This window comes from Trichosurus vulpecula, chromosome 6 (assembly GCF_011100635.1).
Source record: "Trichosurus vulpecula isolate mTriVul1 chromosome 6, mTriVul1.pri, whole genome shotgun sequence".
Lineage (NCBI taxonomy): Eukaryota > Metazoa > Chordata > Mammalia > Diprotodontia > Phalangeridae > Trichosurus > Trichosurus vulpecula.
The window spans coordinates 229,094,532-229,107,622 of record NC_050578.1 but is presented as its reverse complement, the minus strand read 5'-3'; the positions used below and the strand labels follow the sequence as shown (position 1 = coordinate 229,107,622).

At 37.1% G+C, this 13,091-nt stretch overlaps 1 protein-coding gene across 3 annotated transcripts in view; it reads right to left on the bottom strand.

Annotated features, from left to right (window-relative positions):
- Nucleotides 1-13,091, bottom strand: part of USP47 (ubiquitin specific peptidase 47) — a 102,899-nt gene that overhangs the window by 32,038 nt on the left and 57,770 nt on the right. For all 3 annotated transcript variants that reach the window (XM_036762291.1, XM_036762293.1, XM_036762294.1), the window contains 4 exons: nt 11,137-11,232; nt 10,907-11,059; nt 6,913-7,080; nt 486-617 (listed from right to left, as the gene is read on the bottom strand). In XM_036762291.1, coding sequence (XP_036618186.1) covers nt 486-617; nt 6,913-7,080; nt 10,907-11,059; nt 11,137-11,232 — 549 coding nt within the window. The remainder of the gene's footprint in view (nt 1-485; nt 618-6,912; nt 7,081-10,906; nt 11,060-11,136; nt 11,233-13,091) is intronic.

Sequence of the window (13,091 nt, the reverse complement as noted above, 5' to 3'; positions counted from 1 at the left end):
GCACAGTACTTCATTCTGTAAAATTTTTAGTTTGACACTGTACATTGTCACTAAACAAATGAAATGGCTGCACTTCAAGGTGAGCACACCAAAGGAAAAAGAAAAGGAAAAGGAAGGGGAACACACATACACTTACAACAACCACTCACATCTATTAGACCTAAATTTAGGTCTCTGTAACATCTTCAGGTGATATCTAAACACAGTCAATAAAGCAAATTGTCATCAGTAGTCAATGCCTACCACTGAATTTTAGCTCTAGATGACCAGGGAACAACTGTAAAAGGCTAGGTAAAGAGAAAAATAAAAGAATTTGAGCAGCTGTCCAATGAGTGAGATGTAACTAGAAGAGGATTAAGAAAACCTAGCTCCACTCAGTCTTCCATGTCCCCCTTGCTGCACCCCCGTTTCCCCCGATAGCTTGCAGATGAACAGACGTAATCTCAGTTTCTCGCTAGGGCAGAAATCTTTAAGTATTTGCTTACCCGACTCACGTGCTGATCATTGAAGCTGTACCACTGCTCATCACTGAATGACTTAATGCACGCATAATAATGACCACCAGCTGCACTTCCCGAATGAACCATAACGGAAAAGAGTTCGTACAGCAAGGAATTCTAGAATGAAAAGCAGCAACATAGGATGAGAAAATAAGAATCTCTTTTACCTTTATTCCACCCTCTTTAATACATACACATACAGTAAGACCACTAGAGGTCTCAGGCTATGCTACATGGGAGAACAAAAGTGATGGAAATAATATGAATCTATAAACTGCTAGACAATTAGGAACAAAATCTCGAGTTTGTTTTACACAGTGTAATTTAATTTAGTATCTATTTCCTCCATTCTAATCATAATGCATACTAAGAAGCTGCTGAGTACAAAAAATCTACGCATGGTCCACAGCAAGCAAAAACAAACAAGAAGAATGTACACTGCTGACTAGAAAATAGATTCTTCTTTACTAATACAATTCAGGGCAGCTAGGTGGTGCAGTGGACTGAATGCCAGGCCAGGAGTCAGGAACACCTGAGTTCAAATCTGGTTTCAGACACTTACTGTGTGACCCTGGGGAAATCACTTAACCTTGTTTGCCTCAGTTTCCTCATCTGTAAAATGAGCTGGAGAAGGAAATCGTAAACCATTCTGGTTATCTTTAACAAGAAAACCTCAAGTGGGGTCACACAGAACTGGATACAACTGAAATAACTTAACATTACTAACATAAAATCTTTATTACTTCTTCTAGAATAGGGAGACAAGTGATATTATTTTATGAACACCAAGATTTGGGTGTCATCACATTCGGTGATTGCATCTGAGATTCTCACCATAATAATTTACCCAGAATTACCCTGTATTCATTCATAAGCAAAATTAATTGCTATCTGGATCTTCCAACACTACTTTCTCAGTTAAAAACTCCTCAATGGTTATAATTTTTATGGGGTTTTCTCAAATAAAAGAATTAAGAACCAGATCAGGTACTTTTCGGTTATGTTTAGGGGAATAATTCTTAATCAAACAAGGATAAAGGTGTTTGCAAAATACAGAATAGATAACTTCAATTAAAGGAATTGTAAAGTTCGTGTACAAATAAAATCAATGCAATTAGGACAAGAAGGGAAACTGCTGATTAGGGGGAAAATCTCAAGTATCTCAGAGAAAGGTCTAATGTTCAAGATGTATGGAGAATAAACATACTACCAAGAACTTCCCTAATGGGGAAAGAAAAACTCTGAGCAGCTCCGTGAAAGGCTGATTGAAATTGCCATCGTTAAGAGAAACCTAAGCCAAAACAGCCCCAGATTACAAATCATAACCAACAAATTGGTAAAGGGGACAAAAGTTGAGCCTAGTTTAATGTTGGAAGAACTGATGTAAATTAGTCACTGACAGTGAAGCTGTGCAACAGTCTAACCATTCAAGACAACAGTGTGAAATCAGGCTAAGAAAGTAACTAACATCATTGTATTCTTTGCCCAAGGGATCCCTCTAGGGTCTTCTATACAACAAAATGTTTATGACAATACATTTTTATGGCAATAGTAGTAATGAAAGGGGAAAGAAGCAGATGCTGACAGATTTGGGAATGGCTGAACAAAATTCCATGAACGTAACTGAACATTACTGTACCTTAAACTATAAAGAAAATGAAGAATACAGGGGCAATAGGAAGACATACAAACTAAGGCAAACTGAAGGAAACAATATACAAAATGACTATTTTTTAAAAATCAGTTTTTATTATTGTCTTCTGTTTCTTACATCACCATAGTTACCCCAAGGACTTCTTCCCTTCCCCCTCCCAGAGAGTTATCTCATATAACAAAAGTATTTTTTTTAGGAGAAGAAAAACAAATCAGCACAACCAACTAAAAAGTTCGAACCATACCACGTGTAGCCCCTGTGGACCTCCCACCTCTCATATCTCTTCATTACAATTCTGCTTGATTGTTATACTTGTGTTACATTCACTTTTGATTTTTTGGTGCGGTGTTGTTCTTTCTATTTACACTGTGTAGTTACTGCGCATATCATTTTCTTGGCTCAGCTGACTTCACTCTGCATCAGCTCACACAGATCTTGCCATGGTTCTCTGTATTCATCACACAGATCATTTCTTACAGTACAGTAATATTCCATTACATTCATGTACCACAATTTGTTCAGTCATCCCCCAATGGATAGGAATCTATTTTGTTTCATATGTTATTTTCTATAACAAAAATGCTGCTATAAATATTTTGGTGTACATGAAGACTTTCTTCTTATTGACAGCTTCCCTGGAATATAAACATAGTCATGGAGTCTCTGGTTCAAAGGGTCTGAATATTTTGGACACTTTATTTGTATAATTCTAAACTGCTTTAAAAAATGGTTGTACCATTTCACAGCTCTACCAACAATATCTTAGTGTGCCTATCCTTCCACAACTCCTCCAAAACTGAGTGTTGTCATTTTACATAAGAAATCTCAGGGTTATTTTGATTTGCAGTTCTCTTGTTAGTGATTTGGAGCACTGTTTCATGTGGTTGTGAATACTTGAAACCTTATCAGAGAAATCTGACACAAAGATTTTTTTTCCTATTTGACTACTTCCTTCTTATCTTGGATGCATTAATGCTGTCTGCCTAGAAGGTTTTCAGTTTTAAATCAACAAAGTTATCTTTTGTTAATTGCCTCTCTCTTGTTTAAGAAGACATCTCCTACCTATAGCTGTGAGAGACAGATGATCTGCTTTTCTTCTAATTTTTTTGGTATACTCTACAATGATTATTAATAGTGGAAATGGAATTTAAAAAGTTAACTAGCTTGGTTCCCAAACAAAAGATGAGGAAAACATACCCCACCCTGCTCTGCAGAACTGAGAGGCTATGAGTATGAGCATTAGATATACTGCCAGACTCAGTTGATATGTTGGTTAGTTTTGCTCAGCTATGGTTTTTTTTGCCTCTTTTTATTTCTTTTTTATTCTTTGTTATAGGGGATGGGTAGGGGTAAAGAGAGGGATATATTAAATGAAGATGTAAAAACAAAAGACAATAAAAAAATCTTAAAAGTTTTTACTTCCCTTAAAAATGGTTCTCTGATGACTATGGGAGAAAAATATGAAGATAAATGCATTGTAAAGATAGTTCACACCCTCATGGTCCTAACTAAACTCTGCATCTAGTACCTAACACAATGTAGGCACCACAAAAACAGGTACTTAATAAATGGTTGTTGAATTGTTGTGGGATCACTGAATCACTGAAATCCCACTTTAGGATTTCCATTTCTTTCACATAGTTTAAGCACATCTAGTAAATGGAAACAGGTACTATACTCATAGCTCATGGCTTCCCACAGAGTTGGGATGATGCACTCCTGTGTAGAGTATTTAACACAAATTTAAGACAAATTTAATTCAACAAATATTTACTAAGCTCTTCTTATGTACGCAGCTGCCTTGTTAGGCAATGGGAACATAGAGATGAAAATTATGATAATTGCCCTCAAAGATGTTATAATGTAACAGGGGACAACTCTCCTTTACAAATATAAATAAGTAAGAAGCAAATAAAGATGATAAAAGGCCACAGGGCCATAGACTGACAACTAGACAGAACTGTTAGAGATCATTTGAAGTGAGGTAAGGGGAAAGAGAGCTCCAGATAAAGTGACAACAGCTCAGGATGGAGCAGGGGAAGAAGGGACAGTGGTAAGACTATAATGAAAGAGGTATACATTTCAACTATGCCTGAGAGGAGAAAGATTTCAACAGGTAGAAACAGGAAAGTTCAGGTGGGTTTTTGGGGGAAAGAAGGAATTCTGTTTCAGATACACTGAATCTGACATGCTTATAGGACATCTAGTTTAAAATGTGTAATAGATAGCTGGCAAATCCACATGTAATAGATAGTTGGAGATAAGGAAAGATTGTGGCTAGACATAGACATATACAATCTAGTATCTGATAACTGGAAAGATCCAAGCTTTGGGGCAAGAGCTCACTATTTGACAAAATCTGCTGGGAAGACTGGACGGCAGTTTGGCAGAAACTAGGCAGACCACCATCTCACATGGTGTACTGAGATAAGGTCAAAATGAGTACATGGTTTAGACATAAAGGATGGTATCATAAGCAGATTGGTGGAACATGGGGAATTTTACCTGTCAGATCTATTGGGTAAAGGAAAAGTTTATGACCAAACAAGAGACAGAGAGGATAATGGGAAGTAAAATGGATACTTTTAATTATATTAAATGAAAAAGGTTTTGCACAAACAAAACCAATGGAGTCAAAATTAGAAGGAAAGCAGGAATCTGGGGGAAAAATTATAACAAGTTTCTCATTTCTCAAATATACAGGGAACTGACCCAAATATTATAAAAGTAAGAGCCATTCCCCAGTTGTTAAATGGTCCAAGGATATGAATAGGTAGTTTTGAGAAGAAATCAAAGCTAGCAATGGTCACATGAAAAAATGTGCTAAGTCACTACTTGATTAGAGAAATGTAAATTAAAACCACTCTTAGGTAATACCACCTCACACCCATCAGATTGGTTAACAAGACAGAAAAGGAAAATGATAAATGCTGGGGGGGGGGGGGGGGGGAGGGTTTGGAATGTGGAAAAATAGCTAAATTACTAAAGCACTACTGCTGGAGTTGTGAACTGGTCCAACCATTCTGGAGAACAATCAGGAACTATGTCCAAAGGGCTCTAAAACTGTACATGCCCTTTGACCCAGCAATGCCACTATTAGGTCTGTATCCCAAAAAGATCAAAGAGAAGGGAAAAGGGCCTATTTGTACAAAAATACTTATACGGCTTCTTTTTATGGTGGAAAAGAATCAGAAACTGAGGGGATACACATCAACTGGGTCACTGCTAAACAAATTGTGGTAGATGATTGTGATGGAATGTGATTGTGCTGTAAGAAATGACAAGTAGGATGTTTTCAGAAAAACCTGGGAAGGCTTATACAACGATCTAAAACAATTCCAAAAGACCCATGGTGAAAAAAGTTATTTATCTCCAGAGAGAGAACTTTATCGCTTTATCACTTTCTTTATATTTCTTGCTTTTTATTTTTTGCAACATGGCTAATATGGAAATACGTTTTGCATGACTTCGCAGGTATAACTGATATTATATTGCTTGCCTTCTCAATGGGTGGGGGAGGGGCAAGAGAGAATCTGGAACTCAAAATTTTTAAGAACAATGCGAAAAATAAAGACATATACATCAAGGAGTCATCTGCATAGAGATGACAAATGAATCTACGGGAGCTGATAAGGTCACCCACAATTAAGCGATGACATCTGGAGCCATCAAAGGAATGATCAAAAAGGCAAAAGCATCAGGAAGTGGTACCCAAAGGTCCAGAAGAGACTTGCATTAATTTAAGATGTATGTGCTTTACCCCCAGATTACACTACAGGTTCATTCGGGGCAACAAGTCTGGGTGTTTTCCTCTTTGTGTCCTCAGCCCTGAGCAGAGAACCCTGCACATGTGTCTGAAGATTCAAAGGAGCTGCAGCATTTAAAGTGGCTAAAACAAACCTTTTTGTGTAACTGTGAATTATTGTCATAGGCATGATCTCCCCTACTTATTTGCCTTCAAAAAACTACACCGGGTATTACAAAGCTAAACATGGTGTAGAACTAGGAAGAGCTACCTTAGCTGCACAAGTCACTGTCCAAGTATTACACAATCATCCCTTTCACAGTAATTACTCTCAAAGCTCTACTGGATTAAAAAACTTTACTTAATGTGACTCTGGGCATCCTCTCCAGGGTTCTGGTCTTAAGTCTGTCACTATTATTGTCTCTTGGCAAAGTCATTTTATTTGGATACCTCTGTTCAATAGTTCAATACAGTCAGATACACTATTGGGGTTATTTTATAAGATGTTACCTAATATAGATCTGATTCTCCTAAACTGAAGCCCTTTTGAAATAGTTATATTTTCTTAGTATTTGTGTGTGACCATATTAATAAATCAAGGAGGTACTCACTTAAAGAAGGTTTAACAGTATCATTTATGACAGCTCCAAAAAATTTTTTTTGGGAATGAGTCTCTTCATCTTACCATGCTGGAAGTGCAGTGCAGTGGCCCTCCTACTATTAATGGGGACAGAGGCTTTGACCTGGCTCCATTTCCGACTTGGTTCAATTTACCACTCCTTAGCTTGGTAACTCCTCCTCTCAGGGCCTGTCCATATTGGTCCTGGACAGGGAGGGGACATCTGATTGACTCCATCCTAACTGTAGCTCAGAACTTCTGAGGCTCAAGCTATCCATGAGGCTCAGCTGCCCTAGTGGCAGGGATTATAGGCATGCACCACCATGCCCAGCAGCTCCAGTAATTAAGTTTCAGAGACTGAATTTTCAGTTCAATATCACAGAGAAAAAGGTACCTTTTCAAGACCAGGTTTTGTAATCTTTTCAGTTCCACTATTACTTTCAAGGCAGATTCCTTCGTCGACCCCATCATCATTTGAGAAATCGTTGCTCATCTGATCACTGTGACAACTGCCTTCATTTTCAGCTCCACTGTCGGTACAACTCTCAGTCTGAGGAGACTTCTTCATAACAAATAAAAGTCTTCTTAAAATTTATGAGCCACATGAAGTGATAATACATACAATACAAATACATCCATTTGAAAAAATTAACAATTAAATTTCAAGACGAGTATTTCAACCTAATAAATGCCAAATTTAAAAAGTTTTGAAAAGTCTTTTAAAAAGAGATAGCCTTGCCATTAAAATCCCAATTTTTTTAAATGATAAAAGAAACTCAACTTACAAATGAGATGATAGAGGCAATCAGGCCACTGACTAGTCGAAAGGGTTAAAATTAACACCAAATCAAGAGAAAAGCTAAAGATGAAAAGACACTAAACAACTGGAAAAACTCTGAACTATCCAAAGAAACCATCAATGGAAATTGGAAAAAGACAAGCGTTGTACCACTATTTGCTGCAAAAAGTTTAACCAAAAGGCAGCAAATGCCAAACAGACAAGGCTTTTAAAAAGCCCCCAGATCACCTTAGATGACAAACATTATCTCTCAGCCACTTAGAGATCAGAACCAGTGAATCAGAGCCATTTTAAAAATTCTTCAGTAACATGGTGAAAGTTTACAGTAAGCATTGCCTTATAAAATAGTGGAATCAAAAAAGGTCTAAATAAATGCAAGTGTGACTCAACTTATAACATTCCAAGAAAACTCTAAAATGTAATGAAGTCTGTTTTGATAATAACCTGTTTTCATCATCAATGGCAGAGGAACAATCACATTTGGGCTGAAAGCAACTTTGAAGGTAATGAGTTCAAACCTCACTGGGTAGATAAAACTAGGCCCAAGGGCATGCAGGTGGTATGTGGCAAAGCCATACCTTAAATTCAAATTCTGTGATCAACCCCATAGCTGATACTTTTCCCACAGCACTACGAAGGGGTTGTCAACAACACACACTAATCTACCCAAAGAAACTTCAAGCAAGGACTTAGAGAATCTCCTAGCTGTTTCTGAGAGGCCTGAGGGAGATCAAAGGGAAATGTCAAGAGCTGGTGTGAGACAGCTGACTCTTAAGGTTGTGGAGTCTGTCAACTCAAACTCTGCCTGTCAATGTCCCGTGTGTCCATTTCTGAACAGACCAGACAGAATGTTTTGTTTTTCACTGAAAATGAAGATAGGCTTGAAATTTCTTCACTGCTTTTAAAAATTTACTGTAACATTTAGCCATCCTTTAAGTGAAGGAGTCTACCACAGTATGGGGAAACAGCCACTACGGTCAAACTGAAAAAAAAAAATTAAGAAAAACAGATCCCTTTAGCTCCCCTGGAACAGGTTTGATAAGAGTGTATCAGACTATGTACAAAGAAAGAAATCCACGCTGAAGATGATACAATCTTGAAAACATCAAGGGATTGCTTTATAATATATCTCAGAGAGAGAAGATATAGAAGAATTAAGGGGAAAAAAAATCACACTACATATTAAGACCCCAAAAGAATCAATTCAGAGTACAAGGACAGTCCATATACCTACCTTCTCACTTTCATAAAATTTTTCTGAGAATAAGCTACATATTATATCAGTTATTTTTGATGAAAATATGAGAAGGGAACAGGTAGGCTTTTATAAACTATTATTTACATCAGACCCTATCTAATTTATAACTGACATTTATATATAGTGCTTTAAGTTTCACAATATATTTTACATTTCATTAAATCTCACTGCCTATTTATTGTTGGCTAAAAATAGCAGTTGACTTGGCAGAACAAAATGTAGCCTTAAAGGCTCTCCTCTAAGTAGTTATCATATATATGTTAAAATCACATAGTGTTTCTTGTCAAATGCAACCATAGGGATAATTCTGTTTGGCAACCATAAAACTGGGAAACAGATGCTTGATAAAAGCATATTCTCCACTGTCATGGAGGATTTCTTGCTCCACATCTAAATGGAAGGATTCCCTACAGCTGGCAAGATGCTTCAGATCATTCTGTTTACAGATATTACTGTGATGACTGCACCAAACTCCAGAACATCACAATGCCTCCTTAAGGAGACCCATAATTATTCTAACAAACTACACAGGAAAAAATTAAATGGATGAAAAATGCTATTTGACACGCAGTTTGGATGGCCAATCAACTGAGGTGGTACAAAAGTACAGATATTTGGGACGAGCCCTACAGATGGATAATGAGTTGGGTCCAGAACTGAAGAAGAAAGATAGGACAGAATGCATTGGGGAAATTGGGCAGTCCATTTAATCATCCCAAGTTGCTTCCTATCATAAAGACCCATATTACCAACATGAATGTCCTTCCAAAGAGAACTTTTTAACTCTTTGCGGTTTTGAATCTTGGAACACAATGCACTGTGAGATACTCAAGTTGTAGTTAACTTAGAGAACAGAGAAGCTGCCACGGATCCAACAGATACCAACTCATTCCAAGGGATGATCTACCTTGACAATGCAGGGTCAGGGAGAGCAACAAGGAAGCGCAAGAGTGGACAAGAAAGCAGTCAATCCCACGGTGGGAATGCAGGATGGCAGAGGGCAGCTCAGGTGTACTTCCAGGAGCAGCATGGCCCAGAGAAGGGCTGTCGGCATGTGAGGTGGAGGCTATGGAAGAGCCCACACAAGTATGCTCACCGCGTGGGGTAAGAAGGCCATGATGGAGTGCAGTGTGCAGGAATGCAGGGCACGTTCCCATTAATGAAATGCACTGAAATACAAACTGTGATACCATCTGCCCGTTTTAAGTCATATCTGGGCCAAGATCAAGGGTAATTTTCTGTTCCAGAAAACAATCTCTTTGCACTCAAAGAAGCTGCTTTGCATTTGGAAATATGTGGACTTTTATTTACTTAAATCAAATCCTTATAAGGAATGCCAAATCAACTAAGCAACATTTATAATCTATTAAAAGTCTCCGGTAACGAAAGAACAATCATTTCACCAGAATAGAATTAGGTTCTCGAATTTTTAATTCATTTCATGAGAAGACCAGGAGCACCACAAAAGGAAACAGAGAAGATTCGAAAGTGGAAAAATCTGACAAATTCTGAAGAACTCTGCATTTTAAAGCAGTGAAGCAAACAATGTGTTCTTGCTTTCAACAAATCTGTCCTAACTCATTCAAAGGCTGAAATTCCAGGAAGGAATCCTTCAGACACCCCCATTCCTTCCCAAGTAAGTCTGAGACAACTACAAAGAAGAACAAGTTCCCTTAAACGCACGCTTCCTTCCAGTGGTGGTGGGGCGGGGGACACACACACTGTTTCGAATAGAAATGGGAGCCACTAAGTATCCATAAGGATTTAATCTGGTTTGGGCCATACTTGGGAGCATTGCAGGCCACAATGCACACTGTGTGTTTGACAACTCTGCCCCCTACATATTTGTGAGCCTCCCAACTTTACCCTGGATAGTTCAGTAGCTACCAAACTGGGAACATAAATTCCTTGAGGGCAAAGCCTAGATATCATTTTTTGTCTTTGGATACCCAGGACTTAGCACAGTGCCTGATACCATAACAGCCACTTAACAAATGCTCATTCATTCATTTCATTCACCAATGTCCTACTCTTTAATCAGTGAACTCCAAAATGTTAGAACTTATTTTATTTCCAAAAACATATTAATTTAATTTAAATAGCAAAGTGTTCACAATTTAGGGTGGGCAGAAAAACCTCTCATAAAGTTAAATATTCTCTGCAGACCCTGGCATCTAAAAAAAAAATTAAGGGAAGCAAAAAATGTCCATCAAGGGATGAAGTTCTGTGATAGTAAGTGGCATACTCTAATTCCTAGGCTGCTCACAAATATAGAGAAATTTAAAAGACATGTCAAATTTAAAATAGAATACTGCAAAAAATTATATTTACCTCATCTTCGACATCAATAAATGTACTCATATCTAGCTCTTCTGGGAAAGTCATCCGGTCATTTAATTTAATCCTGTGCATGGTGGTGTAATCAAAGTCAAACCTTTTCAACTGTAGGGTCAGCAGATACGGGAAATGCAAAAAACGAAGGCCCTAAAAGAAAACCACTGTTGAAAATTGAATGTTGTTTCAAGGAATCTATATGATCAAACTGAACAAGTGGTGTTTACCTTCCGTGCATCACACTTCTTCTTACACCGCTCACAAAAGTACTGATTGGGGCCATCAAGGATCTCTGGCTGTATAAATGCATGTAATGCTTCTTCCTAGTGAAAGAAATATATTCTTTTACAGTTGTTACTTTAAAGAAATATGTTAATGACTAGGGCCTGAACAGATATCACAATTACTAAAGATTTGTAAAAGTAGGATGACCAAAAACTTAGAAACCTGAGAGGCACAAAGAAAAGTATTAGGAAATGGTAAGGAAGGATAACTTTTCTACCTAGAGGTAAGTGGTCATACACTGAGCTAGCATCATATTTCATTCAGCATCAGAAATATCCACAAGGTCTCATCTGCTTTCCTATTTTTAAAAAATGTCCCTGTTATTTTGCACATCACATTTAGTAATTTCTCTGGAATAAATTTTTGTATAACTCATTACACAATGTGGTATTTTGCTAACTTACCAACCGCCGTCCTCATTCCCTCGATTTTAAAAAGGTTATATCTTTTTCTCTGTAAACACTAGTAACTCATTCAGTATTTCAACTTATGCACAATAAATTCAGAAGAAAGGGAAGGATGTGGCTATATTTTATACATATCTGTATGTATATGTGTATATCTGTATGTATATAGATAGACAGATACACATACACACACACTCCCATCCTCATTCTTCTTGGATAATTAAATACCTCTTACTGATGCACATTACCTATACAATGAGATATCCAAAGATAGACTTTCAGTATTAAATCCAACCCTTTTGTCCGTAACTACATATACTAGTAAAAACTGAAACAGTATCAGTTGTGTACTATTCTCAATGCATGTGAGATATTTTAAAAACTTATCACAAGAGCTTCCATTATTTAAAACTTATTACTAGACTGCTTCTCAATCAATAGAAGTAACAGGTTTTCTTTTCTCAATTTTGCATCCTTAAGAAAAAAGCAGACCACTTTTGAGTTAATTCTCAACACTAATGAGTTTTTCCAGTTTTCTAAAAGACACAGCCCATTTAACACAAAAAGTGAGCTTGGTTTCATAATTTCTACCTGGCAGAGCTAGTAAGAACTTAATAATACTTTAATCTAACCTCAAAGTCCATCTGAAGTCATCTGTTCCCCAGTAGTATTAAAGCAGAAATACCAATGGATAAATGCATATTAATGAGATATCAATTTAAAGAAAATTGGGTCACTAATACAAACATGTTATCTTCAAAGTAATTTCTCTTGATATGGAAAAAGTTGTTCCTCAAAAGCAGAATAAAAGGGGGTGTGGTCTGGCAGAATAGACTCACCAATTGCAAAATGGCTGGCACACAGCTTATAAGATTACTATCTAAATGTTGTTGTTTGATGGATCCCACTTTGGGAAGAGATCAAGGATATGAGAAGGTATTCAAAAGGCCTCCAAATTCATCCCTTCTCCCTCCATTTCTTTCTCAGAACACAGGGAAGCACTAAGAACAAATAACAAAACACACGTTTGCAGGTTTTCTTGTTTTGTTTTGTCTTCTTTTACAGCCCCTGCTTTTTCCCCACAGTCAAGAGTTCTACTAATAGTCAGAAGAGACTTTCTTCAAATTATTTCCCCTAAAGCATTTTTCAAGATTGAAAAGAATGCCAAATTCTATATAAAAGACTACTGAAAGAAGCAAAATTAGTTATCACTTACGTAAAGAAGAAAGATAATTCCCAAATAATTTATAAATAAGAAGGAGCTTTGGAAAAATAGTAGTCTTTCAATAGGGCCTACTGTTGACCAATGACAGCTATTTATCAACTGCATAAGGTGCCAAATTATTGCTTTCAAAACAGAGTAACAAAAATCTGAATACGCAAAACACTTGTATTTCTTCTAAAACTTTTTGCATGTGAAGACTACTTAACAGCAAGCCTGATACACTAAAAGTGAACTCCAGAGGTACTTAATTGGTATGAAATACAAG